We start from the raw sequence: 18,651 nt of genomic DNA, 5'->3' as shown, positions 1-18,651 counted from the left end.
ACAAGCATTTTGCTACACCCGCAATAACATCTGATAAATATGTGTATGTGACCAATAAAATTTGATTAGATTTTTCGTTGGTCCACTTTCACCGCTACTCCAGTAATCACTTCTGTCAATGGCGCCATTTTCTTGAGAGCAAAATAATTCACATCTCTTGCCCCCATTCGTTTAACGTGGAGCACCTACTCCCTCTGACCAACAGAAACACAAATATTATCACAAGTCGACTGTGGGTTACCTTCACCGATTCCACAGCACCTAAAGTTCGTTTTCACCCATCATTGAAACCACAAATGGATCAGCCAAAATGCAAGGGTCCACTTTTTCCAAACATGTCAGTCCTACCGTCACAGACTCATCTTTTATCCTGATCCTTGGTGCTTCAGGCTCCGAGAACTTCACCACACCTACCACCTCTGATACTTCGCCCTCATTCACTTCCCTTTCTCATCCTGTCTTCAGCACTCTCTGCTTACACTTTCTACCAGTCTTCTTTAACAAACCATCTCCCTTTTTCCCGACATTTTAATCCAATTCAAGCTCAACCTCTTCCTCCTCCTCTTCTCTCTTCAACCTCCTCTTCCTCTCTTTTTCCCCCCATTCCTCCTCCGCAATCCAAGTATACATCTCCTTATGATAATACTGCACGTCTCCTTTCATACATTTCGTTCTTGCCCTCTCAAGGGATGCCATTCCCCGCTCGCTCCAGCCCTCCACCTCCACAAGTGTGCATTGCACACACTTCAAACCAACGTCTAGCTATCTAAGTCACACATCGATGAGGATTTCTCGCTGTAATAAAGCCTTTTGTGAGGGGGAAAACTCATTCTGATTGGCTAGGCTTGGCTCCGAGTGGGTGGGCCTATGCCCTCCCAGGCCCATCCATGGCTGTGCCCGGGTCATGTGAAATCCATAGATTAGGGCCTAATGAATTGACTGAATTCCTTTATATGAACTGAAACGGTCAAATCATTGAAATTGTTGCATTTGTATTTTTATTCGGTGTCAGAGCAAGGTGTCAGAGAGAGTGGCGTCACCGATTGAAACACCACAAACCAGCTCTTCACAGTCCTCAAGTCCAGAACAGACTATGGGAGGCACACAGTACTACAGAGAGCCATGACTACATGGAACTCTATTCCACATCAAGTAACTGACGCAAGCAGTGAAATTACATTAAAAAATATATTTAAAAACACCTGATGGAACAGCGGGGACTATGAAGCAAGACAAACATTTAAGTCATTACATTACATTTAAGTCATTTAGCAGACACTCTTATCCAGAGCGACTTACAAATTGGTGCATTCACCTTATGACATCCAGTGGAACAGCCACTTTACAATAGTGCATCTAAATATTTTAAGGGGGGGTGAGAAGGATTACTTTATCCTATCCTAGGTATTCCTTAAAGAGGTGGGGTTTCAGGTGTCTCCGGAAGGTGGTGATTGACTCCGCTGTCCTGGCGTCGTGAGGGAGTGTGTTCCACCATTGGGGAGCCAGAGCAGCGAACAGTTTTGACTGGGCTGAGCGGGAACTGTACTTCCTCAGTGGTAGGGAGGCGAGCAGGCCAGAGGTGGATGAACGCAGTGCCCTTGTTTGGGTGTAGGGCCTGATCAAACAAACATTGGCACAGACACATGTATACACACACATGATAACATATGCACTATACACATGGATTTAGTACTGTAGATATGTGGTAGTGGTGTAGTAGGGGCCTGAGGTCACACAATGTGTTGTGAAATCTGTGACTGTATTGTAATGTTTTTAAAATGGTATAAATTCCCTTAATTTTGATGGACCCCAGGAAGAGTAGCTGCTGCTTCGGCAGCAGCTAATGGGGATCCATAATAAATACAAACTAGCGAGCCATTTCACACTGGTTACGCATACACACCAACAGTGGTGGGAAAAGTATCCAATTGTCATATCTGAGTAAAAGTAAAGATAGATTCATCGAAAATGACTCAAGTAAAGAGAAGCTTAATAGAAAGTGACTCCAGTAAAAGTAAAAGTCTCCCAGTGAAATACTACTTGAGTAATTGTCAGATATTTTTTACTTTTTTAAATCTTTTTTTTTTTTACGGATAGCCAACACTTAGATATAATTTACAAATGAAGCATTTGTGTTTAGTGAGTCGCCAGATCAGAGGCAGTAGAGATGACCAGGGATGTTCTCTGTTTAGTGAGTCCTCCAGATCGGAGGCAGTAGAGATGACCAGGGATGTTCTCTGTTTAGTGAGTCCTCCAGATCGGAGGCAGTAGAGATGACCAGGGATGTTCTCTGTTTAGTGAGTCTGCCAGATCAGAGGCAGTAGAGATGACCAGGGATGATCTCTGTTTAGTGAGTCCTCCAGATCAGAGGCAGTAGAGATGACCAGGGATGTTCTCTGTTTAGTGAGTCCTCCAGATCAGAGGCAGTAGAGATGACCAGGGATGTTCTCTGTTTAGTGAGTCCTCCAGATCGGAGGCAGTAGAGATGACCAGGGATGTTCTCTGTTTAGTGAGTCTGCCAGATCAGAGGCAGTAGTGATTACCAGGGATGTTCTCTGTTTAGTGAGTCCTCCAGATCAGAGGCAGTAGAGATGACCAGGGATGTTCTCTGTTTAGTGAGTCCTCCAGATCGGAGGCAGTAGGGATGACCAGGGATGTTCTCTGTTTACTGACTCCACCAGATCAGAGGCAGTAGAGATGACCAGGGATGTTCTCTGTTTAGTGAGTCCGCCAGATCAGAGGCAGTAGAGATGACCAGGGATGTTCTCTGTTTAGTGAGTCCGCCAGATCAGAGGCAGTAGAGATGACCAGGGATGTTCTCTGTTTAGTGAGTCCTCCAGATCAGAGGCAGTAGAGATGACCAGGGATGTTCTCTGTTTAGTGAGTCCTCCAGATCAGAGGCAGTAGAGATGACCAGGGATGTTCTCTGTTTAGTGAGTCCTCCAGATCAGAGGCAGTAGAGATGACCAGGGATGTTCTCTGTTTAGTGAGTCCTCCAGATCGGAGGCAGTAGAGATGACCAGGGATGTTCTCTGTTTAGTGAGTCCTCCAGATCGGAGGCAGTAGAGATGACCAGGGATGTTCTCTGTTTAGTGAGTCCTCCAGATCAGAGGCAGTAGAGATCACCAGGGATGTTCTCTGTTTAGTGAGTCCTCCAGATCAGAGGCAGTAGAGATGACCAGGGATGTTCTCTGTTTAGTGAGTCCTCCAGATCAGAGGCAGTAGAGATGACCAGGGATGTTCTCTGTTTAGTGAGTCCTCCAGATCAGAGGCAGTAGAGATGACCAGGGATGTTCTTTGTTTAGTGAGTCTGCCAGATCAGAGGCAGTAGAGATGACCAGGGATGTTCTGTTTAGTGAGTCCTCCAGATCGGAGGCAGTAGAGATGACCAGGGATGTTCTCTGTTTAGTGAGTCCTCCAGATCAGAGGCAGTAGAGATGACCAGGGATGTTCTCTGTTTAGTGAGTCCTCCAGATCAGAGGCAGTAGAGATGACCAGGGGTGTTCTCTGTTTAGTGAGTCCTCCAGATCAGAGGCAGTAGAGATGACCAGGGATGTTCTCTGTTTAGTGAGTCCTCCAGATCAGAGGCAGTAGAGATGACCAGGGATGTTCTCTGTTTAGTGAGTCCTCCAGATCGGAGGCAGTAGAGATGACCAGGGATGTTCTCTGTTTAGTGAGTCCTCCAGATCGGAGGCAGTAGAGATGACCAGGGATGTTCTCTGTTTAGTGAGTCCTCCAGATCAGAGGCAGTAGAGATCACCAGGGATGTTCTCTGTTTAGTGAGCAGATCAGAGGCAGTAGAGATGACCAGGGATGTTCTCTGTTTAGTGAGTCCTCCAGATCAGAGGCAGTAGAGATGACCAGGGATGTTCTCTGTTTAGTGAGTCCTCCAGATCAGAGGCAGTAGAGATGACCAGGGATGTTCTTTGTTTAGTGAGTCTGCCAGATCAGAGGCAGTAGAGATGACCAGGGATGTTCTCTGTTTAGTGAGTCCTCCAGATCGGAGGCAGTAGAGATGACCAGGGATGTTCTCTGTTTAGTGAGTCCTCCAGATCAGAGGCAGTAGAGATGACCAGGGATGTTCTCTGTTTAGTGAGTCCTCCAGATCAGAGGCAGTAGAGATGACCAGGGATGTTCTTTGTTTAGTGAGTCTGCCAGATCAGAGGCAGTAGAGATGACCAGGGATGTTCTCTGTTTAGTGAGTCCTCCAGATCGGAGGCAGTAGAGATGACCAGGGATGTTCTCTGTTTAGTGAGTCCTCCAGATCAGAGGCAGTAGAGATGACCAGGGATGTTCTCTGTTTAGTGAGTCCTCCAGATCAGAGGCAGTAGAGATGACCAGGGATGTTCTCTGTTTAGTGAGTCCTCCAGATCAGAGGCAGTAGAGATGACCAGGGATGTTCTCTTGATAAATGTGTGAATTGAACCATTTTCCTGTCCTGCTAAGCATTCAAAATATAACAAGTACTTTTGGGTGTCAGGGAAAATGTATGGAGTAAGAAGTATATTATTTTCTTTAGGAATGTAGTGAAGTAAATGTTGTCAAATATAAAAATAGCAAAGAACAGATACGAATTAAGTGGTACCTTAATGTATTTTTACATCACTGCACACCATACAATTTAAATGAACTTGGCCATTCCAACCGGTAATGTGTAGCCTACTACATTATCCTGCTATTCAAAACACTGAACTGAACAAACTACAAGCATCCTCACTTGCAGTGGCAGAAAAAGTACTCAGATCTCATACTTGAGTAAAAGTAAAGGTGCCTTAATAGAAAATGACTCAACTAAAAGTGAAAGTCACCCAGTAAAATACTACTTGAGTAAAAGTTGAAAAGTATTTCGTTTTAAATATACATAAGTATCAAAAGTAAACGTGTGAATAATTTTAAAAAATCCTTATATTAAGCAAACCAGAAGGCACAATTACCTTGTATTTTTATATATTTATGGATAGCCAGGGTCACACTCCAACACTCAGACATCATTTAAAAACAAAGCACGTGTTTCGTGAGTCCGTCAGATCAGAGGCAGTAGGGATGACCAGGGATGTTCTCTTGATAAGTGTGTGAATTGGACCATTTTCCTGTCAAAATGTAACCAGAATTTTTGTGTCAGGGAAAATGTATGGAGTAAAAATTACACAATTTTCTTTAGGAATGTGGTGAAGTAAAAATAAAAGTTGTCAAAAAATATAAATAGTAAAGTACAGATACCCCAAAACACTATTTAAGTAGTACTTTAAAGTATTTTTACGTAAGTACTTTACACCACTGCTAATTGGTGACATCTATATTCAATGGTCTAAAAATTACTATTTTAATGGATATTCTGAAATGATATAACTGACATTATGTTTTGGCTTGAACGAATGATGCTACTAAATATGGGAAAGCAATGACTGAAGAATAGTAATGGGAGCATGACAGCGCACGTCGGTGTGTGCATCATTCTCTCTCGGAACCAAAGAGCCAGTTACCGATTGTACACCCACGGAATTAGTTCTGATCAGATACACAGGCAAATATGGCGGAGGGAGATTCATGGGGTAAGAATCCAATCCACTTGTGTGGGAATGGATCATTCTCCAAGTTTACCGACACATTGCCAATTAGAAATACAAGAGATGCTAGTTGACATTTGTAACATGTGTATTTGTGTTGTCTTAGATGCTGACACTTTCGATCCGGACGAGCCCGCAATCGGGGCCAAGAAGGCTGTTGTGGCAGACAAATGGGAAGGCGAGGATGAGGATGAGGATATCAAGGTAACGATAGCAGGCTAACGTTAGCTAGCAACCACATACACCGTAGTTGATTTCAAGAGCATCTAATCTAATAATCTAAGCATCCTCTTCGCATCCTAAACTAGATCAGTACATATGATGATAGTAGTGTTAACTACATAACAGAGGCTATCTAACCAAAGTTAGCCTAAAGTGACAAGTCAGGAGTAGGACAGACTCGGAAAAAGTGTCCAGAATATTCGGCCTGTCATGCCAAATAGTGTTCCCCCCCTGCGTCACAATGACATTCGAGAAGCTATTCGCTTCCGTTGCTATATCAACGGCGTGATGAGCGAATCCAGGCCTGGGCAACTCCAGTCCTCTAGGGTGGGGCCAGATTGGTGTCACACTTTTGCGCCAGCCCCAGCTAACACACCTAACTCCAATAATTAGCTAATCATGATCTTTAGTTTAAAAAATGCAATTAGTTTAAATCAGGTGTGTTTGCTAGGGGGGGGTGAAGCCAATCAGGCCGGAGGACTGGACTTGCCCAGGCCTGAGCTAATGTGTTGAATTTTGGAGAGCGTTACAGCCAAAATGACTTTATTTTCATCCCTACAATGTAAACAAAGCTTATTTAATGAAAACATTACTTTGAACTACTTTTGGGTACCTTAACATTTCAACAACATTAAAGGTAAACGGTACTTTCAAAATAGCAAAGAACAACAATACAATACCATTATACAGCTATAGACTGAACTAAATAAGTAGAGGCTAACATCAACACAAACAATACAATACCATTATACAGCTATAGACTGAACTAAATAAGTAGAGGCTAACATCAACACAAACAATGCAATACCATTATACAGCTATAGACTGAACTAAATAAGTAGAGGCTAACATCAACACAAACAATACAATTCTATTTAGTTGAAAAAACAGAAGTATGAATGACATGTGCATAATATGATTGGGGGGGGGTGGTCTTGGCAGAAGTAGGGCATGGGTTTTATCTCAGTTCTGGTGTGTGGGACGGAGGAGAGGTGGATGCTACAGGTTGTTCTGCCGGTCACTTTCCCTCGACAGGCAGCCGGTCTCAGGAGGTGGACTTGAAGAGGGAGATTGTAGTCCAGGCACAGCTGTTCTCTTCCCTCTTGGCGTGTTTACAGTGCTAGTGTATGTAGTGCATCTCACTGTGTCCAGGATGATATGTCGAGCTCAGGTCCCTTAGCAGATTACATTCTACAACATGACATTAACAGTAGCTGTAGGTAATTGTAATGAAAAGTGGGATCTTGGAGGGTGGTTGATCATGGAGGACATCATGGGGACCCAGGTCTGGGGAAGGTAGGTTGTCTCAGAGCATGGCAGAACCCCTAGAGGACATCATGGGGACCCAGGTCTGGGGAAGGGATACGGTCGGTGTCTCAGAGCATGGCAGAACCCCTAGAGGACATCATGGGGACCCTGGTCTGGGGAAGGTAGGTGTCTCAGAGCATGGCAGAACCCCTAGAGGACATCATGGGGACCCAGGTCTGGGGAAGGGATACGGTCGGTGCCTCAGAGCATGGCAGAACCCCTAGAGGACATCATGGGGACCCAGGTCTGGGGAAGGGATACGGTCGGTGCCTCAGAGCATGGCAGAACCCCTAGAGGACATCATGGGGACCCAGGTCTGGGGAAGGGATACGGTAGGTGTCTCAGAGCATGACAGAACCCCTAGAGGACATCATGGGGACCCAGGTCTGGGGAAGGGATACGGTAGGTGTCTCAGAGCATGACAGAACCCCTAGAGGACATCATGGGGACCCAGGTCTGGGGAAGGGATACGGTAGGTGTCTCAGAGCATGACAGAACCCCTAGAGGACATCATGGGGACCCAGGTCTGGGGAAGGGATACAGTAGGTGTCTCAGAGCATGACAGAACCCCTAGAGGACATCATGGGGACCCAGGTCTGGGGAAGGGATACGGTAGGTGTCTCAGAGCATGACAGAACCCCTAGAGGACATCATGGGGACCCAGGTCTGGGAAAGGGATACGGTAGGTGTCTCAGAGCATGACAGAACCCCTAGAGGACATCATGGGGACCCAGGTCTGGGGAAGGGATACGGTCGGTGTCTCAGAGCATGACAGAACCCCTAGAGGACATCATGGGGACCCAGGTCTGGGGAAGGGATACGGTAGGTGTCTCAGAGCATGACAGAACCCCTAGAGGACATCATGGGGACCCAGGTCTGGGGAAGGGATACGGTCGGTGTCTCAGAGCATGGCAGAACCCCTAGAGGACATCATGGGGACCCAGGTCTGGGGAAGGTAGGTGTCTCAGAGCATGACAGAACCCCTAGAGGACATCATGGGGACCCAGGTCTGGGGAAGGGATACGGTCGGTGCCTCAGAGCATGGCAGAACCCCTAGAGGACATCATGGGGACCCAGGTCTGGGGAAGGGATATGGTCGGTGTCTCAGAGCATGGCAGAACCCCTAGAGGACATCATGGGGACCCAGGTCTGGGGAAGGGATATGGTCGGTGTCTCAGAGCATGGCAGAACCCCTAGAGGACATCATGGGGACCCAGGTCTGGGGAAGGGATACGGTAGGTGTCTCAGAGCATGACAGAACCCCTAGAGGACATCATGGGGACCCAGGTCTGGGGAAGGGATACGGTAGGTGTCTCAGAGCATGACAGAACCCCTAGAGGACATCATGGGGACCCAGGTCTGGGGAAGGGATACGGTAGGTGTCTCAGAGCATGACAGAACCCCTAGAGGACATCATGGGGACCCAGGTCTGGGGAAGGGATACGGTAGGTGTCTCAGAGCATGACAGAACCCCTAGAGGACATCATGGGGACCCAGGTCTGGGAAAGGGATACAGTAGGTGTCTCAGAGCATGACAGAACCCCTAGAGGACATCATGGGGACCCAGGTCTGGGGAAGGAATACGGTAGGTGTCTCAGAGCATGGCAGAACCCCTAGAGGACATCATGGGGACCCAGGTCTGGGGAAGGGATACGGTCGGTGTCTCAGAGCATGGCAGAACCCCTAGAGGACATCATGGGGACCCAGGTCTGGGGAAGGTAGGTGTCTCAGAGCATGGCAGAACCCCTAGAGGACATCATGGGGACCCAGGTCTGGGGAAGGTAGTGGTCTCAGACCATGGCAGAACCCCTAGAGGACATCATGGGGACCCAGGTCTGGGGAAGGGATACGGTCGGTGCCTCAGAGCATGGCAGAACCCCTAGAGGACATCATGGGGACCCAGGTCTGGGGAAGGGATACAGTAGGTGTCTCAGAGCATGACAGAACCCCTAGAGGACATCATGGGGACCCAGGTCTGGGGAAGGGATACGGTAGGTGTCTCAGAGCATGACAGAATCCCTAGAGGACATCATGGGGACCCAGGTCTGGGAAAGGGATACAGTAGGTGTCTCAGAGCATGACAGAACCCCTAGAGGACATCATGGGGACCCAGGTCTGGGGAAGGGATACGGTCGGTGTCTCAGAGCATGGCAGAACCCCTAGAGGACATCATGGGGACCCAGGTCTGGGGAAGGTAGGTGTCTCAGAGCATGGCAGAACCCCTAGAGGACATCATGGGGACCCAGGTCTGGGGAAGGTAGTGGTCTCAGAGCATGGCAGAACCCCTAGAGGACATCATGGGGACCCAGGTCTGGGGAAGGGATACGGTCGGTGTCTCAGAGCATGGCAGAACCCCTAGAGGACATCATGGGGACCCAGGTCTGGGGAAGGGATACGGTAGGTGTCTCAGACCGGTGTGACCTCGACCTGTCGTCCATAATAAATGACTTGTGTGACCTCGACCTGTCGTCCACTAATAAATGACCGGTGTGACCTCGACCCGTCATCCATAATATATGACTGGTGTGACCTCGACCCGTCATCCACTAATAAATGACCGGTGTGACCTCGACCCGTCGTCCATAATAAATGACTGGTGTGACCTCGACCCGTCGTCCATAATAAATGACTGGTGTGACCTCGACCCGTCATCCACTAATAAATGACTGGTGTGACCTCGACCCGTCGTCCATAATAAATGACCGGTGTGACCTCGACCCGTCATCCACTAATAAATGACTGGTGTGACCTCGACCTGTCGTCCATAATAAATGACTGGTGTGACCTCGACCCGTCATCCACTAATAAATGACTGGTGTGACCTCGACCCGTCATCCACTAATAAATGACCGGTGTGACCTCGACCCGTCATCCACTAATATATGACCGGTGTGACCTCGACCCGTCATCCACTAATATATGACCGGTGTGACCTCGACCCGTCATCCACTAATAAATGACCGGTGTGACCTCGACCCGTCATCCACTAATATATGACCGGTGTGACCTCGACCCGTCATCCACTAATATATGACCGGTGTGACCTCGACCCGTCATCCACTAATAAATGACCGGTGTGACCTCGACCCGTCATCCACTAATAAATGACCGGTGTGACCTCGACCCGTCATCCACTAATATATGACTGGTGTGACCTCGACCCGTCATCCACTAATAAATGACCTGTGTTCTCGACCCGTCATCCACTAATAAATGACCGGTGTGACCTCGACCCGTCATCCACTAATAAATGACCGGTGTGACCTCGACCCGTCATCCACTAATAAATGACCGGTGTGACCTCGACCCGTCATCCACTAATAAATGACCGGTGTGACCTCGACCCGTCATCCACTAATATATGACTGGTGTGACCTCAACCCGTCATCCACTAATAAATGACCGGTGTGACCTCGACCCGTCATCCACTAATATATGACTGGTGTGACCTCGACCCGTCATCCACTAATAAATGACCGGTGTGACCTCGACCCGTCATCCACTAATAAATGACCGGTGTGACCTCGACCCGTCATCCACTAATATATGACCGGTGTGACCTCGACCCGTCATCCACTAATAAATGACTGGTGTGACCTCGACCCGTCATCCACTAATAAATGACCGGTGTGACCTCGACCCGTCATCCACTAATAAATGACCGGTGTGACCTCGACCCGTCATCCACTAATAAATGACCGGTGTGACCTCGACCCGTCATCCACTAATAAATGACCGGTGTGACCTCGACCCGTCATCCACTAATAAATGACTGGTGTGACCTCGACCCGTCATCCACTAATAAATGACCGGTGTGACCTCGACCCGTCATCCACTAATATATGACTGGTGTGACCTCGACCCGTCATCCACTAATAAATGACCGGTGTGACCTCGACCCGTCATCCACTAATAAATGACCGGTGTGACCTCGACCCGTCATCCACTAATAAATGACCGGTGTGACCTCGACCCGTCATCCACTAATATATGACTGGTGTGACCTCGACCCGTCATCCACTAATAAATGACCGGTGTGACCTCGACCCGTCATCCACTAATAAATGACCGGTGTGACCTCGACCCGTCATCCACTAATAAATGACCGGTGTGACCTCGACCCATCATCCACTAATATATGACCGGTGTGACCTCGACCCGTCATCCACTAATAAATGACGGTGTGACCTCGACCCGTCATCCACTAATAAATGACCGGTGTGACCTCGACCCGTCATCCACTAATAAATGACCGGTGTGACCTCGACCCGTCATCCACTAATAAATGACTGGTGTGACCTCGACCCGTCATCCACTAATAAATGACGGTGTGACCTCGACCCGTCATCCACTAATAAATGACCGGTGTGACCTCGACCCGTCATCCACTAATATATGACTGGTGTGACCTCGACCCGTCATCCACTAATAAATGACCGGTGTGACCTCGACCCGTCATCCACTAATAAATGACCGGTGTGACCTCGACCCGTCATCCACTAATAAATGACCGGTGTGACCTCGACCCGTCATCCACTAATAAATGACCGGTGTGACCTCGACCCGTCATCCACTAATAAATGACCGGTGTGACCTCGACCCGTCATCCACTAATAAATGACCGGTGTGACCTCGACCCGTCATCCACTAATAAATGACCGGTGTGACCTCGACCCGTCATCCACTAATATATGACCGGTGTGACCTCGACCCGTCATCCACTAATAAATGACCGGTGTGACCTCGACCCGTCATCCACTAATAAATGACTGGTGTGACCTCGACCCGTCATCCACTAATAAATGACCGGTGTGACCTCGACCCGTCATCCACTAATAAATGACCGGTGTGACCTCGACCCGTCATCCACTAATAAATGACCGGTGTGACCTCGACCCGTCATCCACTAATAAATGACTGGTGTGACCTCGACCCGTCATCCACTAATAAATGACTGGTGTGACCTCGACCCGTCATCCACTAATAAATGACCGGTGTGACCTCGACCCGTCATCCACTAATAAATGACCGGTGTGACCTCGACCCGTCATCCACTAATAAATGACTGGTGTGACCTCGACCCGTCATCCACTAATAAATGACCGGTGTGACCTCGACCCGTCATCCACTAATAAATGACCGGTGTGACCTCGACCCGTCATCCACTAATAAATGACCGGTGTGACCTCGACCCGTCATCCACTAATAAATGACCGGTGTGACCTCGACCCGTCATCCACTAATAAATGACCGGTGTGACCTCGACCCGTCATCCACTAATAAATGACCGGTGTGACCTCGACCCGTCATCCACTAATAAATGACCGGTGTGACCTCGACCCGTCATCCACTAATAAATGACCGGTGTGACCTCGACCCGTCATCCACTAATAAATGACTGGTGTGACCTCGACCCGTCATCCACTAATAAATGACCGGTGTGACCTCGACCCGTCATCCACTAATAAATGACCGGTGTGACCTCGACCCGTCATCCACTAATAAATGACCGGTGTGACCTCGACCCGTCATCCACTAATAAATGACCGGTGTGACCTCGACCCGTCATCCACTAATAAATGACTGGTGTGACCTCGACCCGTCATCCACTAATAAATGACTGGTGTGACCTCGACCCGTCATCCACTAATAAATGACCGGTGTGACCTCGACCCGTCATCCACTAATAAATGACCGGTGTGACCTCGACCTGTCGTCCACTAATAAATGACTGGTGTGACCTCGACCCGTCATCCACTAATATATGACCGGTGTGACCTCGACCCGTCATCCACTAATAAATGACTGGTGTGACCTCGACCCGTCATCCACTAATAAATGACTGGTGTGACCTCGACCCGTCATCCACTAATAAATGACCGGTGTGACCTCGACCCGTCATCCACTAATAAATGACCGGTGTGACCTCGACCCGTCATCCACTAATATATGAATACCACAGACATCACATGTTAATAACCCACTAAAACCGTGTCTATGTCTCATTGTTCTATCTGTGCCAATAGGGGGGGGACTCTATTTGGCATGACAGGCCCGCTGACTTTACTAACGATGTTGCTCTACTTGTGACAGCGTTAACTAGCTAGCCACCCTAGGATGACAGCTGGCAAGGATGGTCTTGATGAGTCCGTTGGCTACCGTTACTCGACAGCTATGCACTATTGGCCTGCTAATGATTAGCTACATCTGTCTGTCATTCTATTTCTAGTTTAGAAGCTATCTAGTTATGTAATTTAGCTGTCAGGAATAAGCACCGTATGTGACACCTTTTACTGAGGTTCAAGTTTTCTTTATTTCACCAAGTAGGCAAGTTGAGAAAAAGTTCTCATTTACATTTTTTTTTTTAAACCTTTATTTAACTAGGCAAGTCAGTTTAGAACAAATTCTTATTTTCAATGACGGCCTAGGAACAGTGGGTTAACTGCAGAACGACAGATTTGTACCTTGTCAGCTCGGGATTTGAACTTGCAACCTTCCGGTTACTACTCCAACGCTCTAACCACTAGGCTACCCTGCTGCCTGGCAAAGATAAAGCAAAGCAGTGAGACACAAACAACAACAGAGAATGGAATAAACAAGTTTACAGTCAATGAAACAATAGGGAAAAAAACTAAGTGTACAGTATGTGCAAATGGTGTAAACAGGCCATAGTAGCGGAGTAATTACAGTTTAGCAGATTAACACCGGAGTGATAAATGAGCAGATGATGATGTGCAAGTAGTGATACTTGTGTGCAAAAGAGCAGAAAAGTAAATAGAAACAAAATGGGGATGAGGTAGGTAGATCAGTGTACTGGTAAGAAAAAAGAGAAGGAACCCGTATGTGCGAGTGCCTTGTGAATTTTGATTTACTGTACTGGTTAACTTCAGTAGATAGCCCAAATGGTGCTAGCATATCAGTCTGATTTAATCAATAACAAAATGAGTTCCTAAAAGGAATGACTGCAAAATCGTGTAAATGTTAGTTACAAGCCAGAAGGTTGTCGCTGGTTACAAGCACCACAGGAGTCGCTGGTGCGCGATGAGACAAGGATATCCCTACCGGCCAAACCCTCCCTAACCCGGACAACGCTAGGCCAATTGTGCGTCGCCCCACGGACCTCCCGGTTGCGACAGAGCCTGGGCGCGAACCCAGAGTCTCTGGTGGCACAGCTGGCGCTGCAGTACAGCACCCTTAACCACTGCAGTATTTGTTTACCCAACTTTTTTGAGCATCATTACTGAAGTTGACATTTTCTATCAACTGTCACAATGCTCAAAACCATGTAAACACCGGCTGACTTCAGTTTTACTACGTGTGCATCTCGTACACACGTGTGTTTGCGAAGGCACGTGCACGAGACTGACGTCAGCAGGTGTTTGCTGATCATTTAACTTTCAGTTTGAATTTCAGCACTCTTAAAAAGTTGGGTTTAACAATACTTTCCTATGGATATTCTGTCTAAAATTGACCATCCGGAAGGACTAACCGAAAGAGTAAGTTCAAATGTAATTTTATTCAACATTCCTGTTTGTAAGGAAAACATTTTTACATGATTTTGCAGTCATTCGGTTTCAGACTGCGTTTCAGACTGCGTTTCAGACTGCATTTACCAATGGTGAACAATGAATAAGCTAAATAGTGATGGCTTTGGTTGTAACTAAAAGCTAGATCCATGACTGGACGCCACATTCTGAAGCATACATCCATTTTTCCCATAACCCTGTGTTCTCTTTGTAGGATAACTGGGATGATGAAGAGGAGGAATTGAAGAAGGCAGAAGAGAAAAAAGCAGGTATTTAAACCGCATGACTTGAACCAGTGAGTTCCTATTATATTAATACAAGTTCAAATTAAATCAAATTCTTTTCCGTTTTCTTTTATTTTGTAGCAGAGACAAAACGTTCAGAAAAGAAGAAATTAGCCGAAAAAATCAAAGAAAAAGAAAGTTTACAACGAAAAAAACAAGAAGAGTTGAGAAAGAGGGTAAGTGCCTTGCATACTGGGATTTCTGCTTGTCGTTGCTATGGACTACATGATAGTAGCCACGGTAACCAATCCAGCTACTGCGACTGCTGGTTTGCTTCTCAAAATTCAGCAGAAACTTGACCTATGCTTCCATAAATATTAGCAAATTTGGGATGCCTTGATGATTTTAATTGTCTTTATCATTTGGATTGGGTACAAATTATTACACTGTACATCCGGTATTCCCAGAGACTATTTTTGTTTTGTTTTCCAGACTCAGATTAAACCTCAAATCCTCCCGAAGGGCTTCACAATGTGTGTGTGTATATATAGACTGAGTATACAAAACATTAAGGACACCTGCTCTTTCCATGACATAGACTGACCAGGTGAATCCAGGTGAAAGCTATGATCCCTTATTGATGTCACAGGTTAAAGAAGGATTTTTAAGCCTTGACCATTGAGCCATGGATTGTGTGCCATTCAGAGGGTGAATGGACAAGACAAAATATTTAAGTGCCTTTGAACATGGTATGGTAGTAGGTACCAGGAGCACCGTTTTGTGTCAAGAACTGCAACACTGCTGGTTGTTTCATGCTCAACAGTTTCCTGTGTGTATCAAGAATCGTCCACCACCCAAGGGACGTGCGCCACTTAGTGTTAGGAAGGTGTCCTTAATGTTTTGTACACTCTGTGTATAGCCTAAAGTGTCCATGACTGACAAGTCATTGTCTGCTGAATTTGAAAGTATACTATTTCTAATTTATTGCTTGGTAGTTAGAGGAATCTAATGAGACAGAACTCACACCAGAGGAGGAGCTAGCAGAGAAACTACAGGAAGAGAAAACGGAACTCACACCAGAGGAGGAGCTAGCAGAGAAACTACAGGAAGAGAAAAAGGAACTCACACCAGAGGAGGAGCTAGCAGAGAAACTACAGGCAGAGAAACTACAGGAAGAGAAAAAGGAACTCACACCAGAGGAGGAGCTGGCAGAGAAACTACAGGAAGAGACTGGTCTTCTACTGGCTCAGGATGCTTTTGGTAAGAGATCAGGGCCCGGTTTCCCAAAAGCATCTTAAGACTAAGTTCATGATTTGAACCATAGATCCTATAGTTCCAATGATGAATTTAGCCTTAAGATGACTTTGGGAAACTGGTCCCAGTATTACAGGAAAAGGAAAAGTTTGGCCTTGTCTCTTTTATATAAAAACCTGTTTGTCTGTTTATATCAAATCCCCGAGCTGACAAGGTAAAAATATGTCGTTCCGCCCCTGAACAAGGCAGTTAACCCACTGTTCCCCAGTAGGCCGTCATTGAAAATAAGAATTTGTTTTTATCTGACTTGCCGAGTTAAATAAAGGTAAAATAAAATAAAACATTTCCGTTACACGTCCCAAATATGTTTTTGCACCATTGCTTGTGTCTGGTGGAAAGCAGATTGAACCTTGTTTTCCTCTAGGATTTTGCCTGTGCTTAACTCCATTTTTTAAAGCGTGTTGTATTGGATTTGCCCCATACATAAGACTGTGTTCAGAACAAAAGTTCATTGCTTTGACAATTTTTTGCATGATTACTTTAGTGCCTTGTTGCAAACAGGATACATGTTTAGGAATATTTTTATTCTGTACAGGCTTCCTTCTTTTCACTCTGTCAATTAGGTTGGTATTGTGGGGTAACTACAATGTTGTTGATCCATCCTCAGTTTTCTCCTATCACAGCCATTAAACTCTAACTGTTTTAAAGTCACCATTTGCCTCATGGTGAAATCCCCGAATTTCCTTCCTCTCTGGCAACTGAGTTAGGAAGGATACCTGTATATTTGTAGTGACACACCATCCAAAGTGTAATAAATATTTGTAAACATTTTGGAAAAACATAATTTCACTTTGACATGGAGGTACCTGTTTTAAATTCTTGCTGCAACACAACAAAATATGGGAAAAGTCGAGGGGTGTGAATACTTTCTGAAGACACTGTATGTATTATAAACATTTTACAGTTGACAGGTTACACATTCCAGATCCATAAAAAGCTTTACAGAGATTCTGTGATTAAAACCAGCCATTTTGCTAGAAGTATAAAGTTTTTTTTTTTTTTTTTTACATTACATTTACAACACAAGTTGTCAGTGGAAACATTTAATATCATAGTACTGAAATATTATTATTTTTCTTCTCAAATCAGGTGTCGTCAACAATGTAAAAGGAATTGACGCTGTAAGCCCCTCTTCTAAAGATGACTTTACAGATTTTGAAAAGTTGCTAAAAGACAAGATAACACCGTTTGAGAGTTCCATACACTATTCCGGTTTCCTAGAGTCCTTGTTTCGAGACCTCTGTCTCTCATGTGAGTATTTGTTTAATAATCCATTGTAAATTGTAATAATATACATTTAGAAATTAACCAATGTTATTAGTCAAATCATATCAACTCAGTGGGTACTGTATTATATGATTTTTTATTTTTTTTAACTGTGCACCTCTTGTGTTACAGTGGAGGTAGAAGACCTAAAAAAGGTCAGCAACTCCCTGACAGTATTACTAAGTGAGAAACAGAAACAGGAAAAGGTAGGTGGTCTTTTTAAATGATAGAAAAGTACACTTTTTTGGCTTGTAATCAGTCTTATCCGGGTCCTGTTCATTAGGCATCAAACAGAAGAAAACGGACTGGAACAGTGAAAGAGCTACTACTAATTTATTTTTGATTTTCTTCTCCATTGCAAAATGTTTTGTAACGTTTTCTATTGCTTGCCCTAATGAACACGACCCTCATTCAATTTGTAGTCCTGTGATATAAGTCAATGCTAATCATCCCCTCTTCATTTCCAACAGCAGCTGAATAAAGGAAAGAAGAAAAAGAAAGGTGTGGTTGCTGCCGGAGGGATGAAGGCCAAGATGAAGGATGACCTAGCGGACTACGGAGAGTTCGATGGAGGTTACGCACAAGACTACGAGGACTTCATGTGACACCAACCGACTGCTGAGTCTCAAACGGCGACCTGTTCAAGTAGTGCCCTTATATTGGGGACATCCACTGTCCTTCCCATTCCCTCTCAGCTCTGCTCGATTCATCCACCTCGGAGCATGACCTATGATCTATTCTGCTGCCCAAAGCCATCCAATGAAAACCACCCTTGTGTCGCCCGCTGCACACAAAGAAGATTCTGAAAGAAGTGTTGACTGGTTTGACGAAGAACACGAACATCTGATCTCGATATGTTTTTTTTTTCTCCTCGTTAGGATTCCTTCAACGATTCCTCGAAACTGATCAATAAAGACAAGAAACTGATCCTTGAGTTCTCTTCACTGTAAGAATGTTCTGAGTTCCAACATGTTTTTACCAGCATACTTCGTTTTTTCCAAATCTACAATGAATTTAAATTTTATCTTTTAAAATAAACGTGTCAACAAAATGAATTGTTACTGTTTGACGACTGAAAGTAGAAGGAAAATAAATGTGTTATTCTATGCAAATGAGATTGACTATATTTGTCTCCAGTATCATTCAATATTATATGTATTTTAATGGCTACTGGCGTTCCATAATATGAGCTACATTTTTTTTTTATTGTGAAAAATGTAGGTC

At 45.5% G+C, this 18,651-nt stretch overlaps 1 protein-coding gene and 1 long non-coding RNA gene across 3 annotated transcripts; both read left to right on the top strand.

The window, feature by feature from the left end:
- The first annotated feature begins 5,393 nt into the window (after positions 1–5,393).
- LOC118371256 (eukaryotic translation initiation factor 3 subunit J-A-like) lies at positions 5,394–18,542 on the top strand. Of its 2 annotated transcripts, XM_035756633.2 has the most exons (8): positions 5,394–5,552; positions 5,674–5,771; positions 14,838–14,892; positions 14,989–15,083; positions 15,843–16,107; positions 17,251–17,412; positions 17,560–17,633; positions 17,898–18,542. In XM_035756633.2, the coding sequence occupies exons 1-8, from the start codon at positions 5,531–5,533 to the stop codon at positions 18,030–18,032; spliced, it is 906 nt and encodes a 301-aa protein (XP_035612526.1). In that variant the 5' UTR covers positions 5,394–5,530; the 3' UTR covers positions 18,033–18,542. The 2 variants fall into 2 exon arrangements, with proteins under 2 accessions (XP_035612526.1, XP_035612527.1); XM_035756634.2 differs by lacking the exons at positions 5,394–5,552; positions 5,674–5,771 and adding an exon at positions 14,450–14,593.
- LOC127912108 (uncharacterized) lies at positions 7,409–8,650 on the top strand. Its single transcript, XR_008080773.1, has 3 exons — positions 7,409–7,621; positions 7,692–7,761; positions 8,315–8,650. It is a non-coding gene; the product is annotated as an uncharacterized LOC127912108 (long non-coding RNA).
- Positions 18,543–18,651: the final 109 nt, after the last annotated feature.

Source organism: Oncorhynchus keta, chromosome 26 (genome assembly GCF_023373465.1).
Source record: "Oncorhynchus keta strain PuntledgeMale-10-30-2019 chromosome 26, Oket_V2, whole genome shotgun sequence".
Classification (NCBI taxonomy): Eukaryota; Metazoa; Chordata; class Actinopteri; order Salmoniformes; family Salmonidae; genus Oncorhynchus; species Oncorhynchus keta.
Note: the sequence above shows the minus strand (reverse complement) of the source record. Positions and strands in the feature narration are given on the sequence as shown.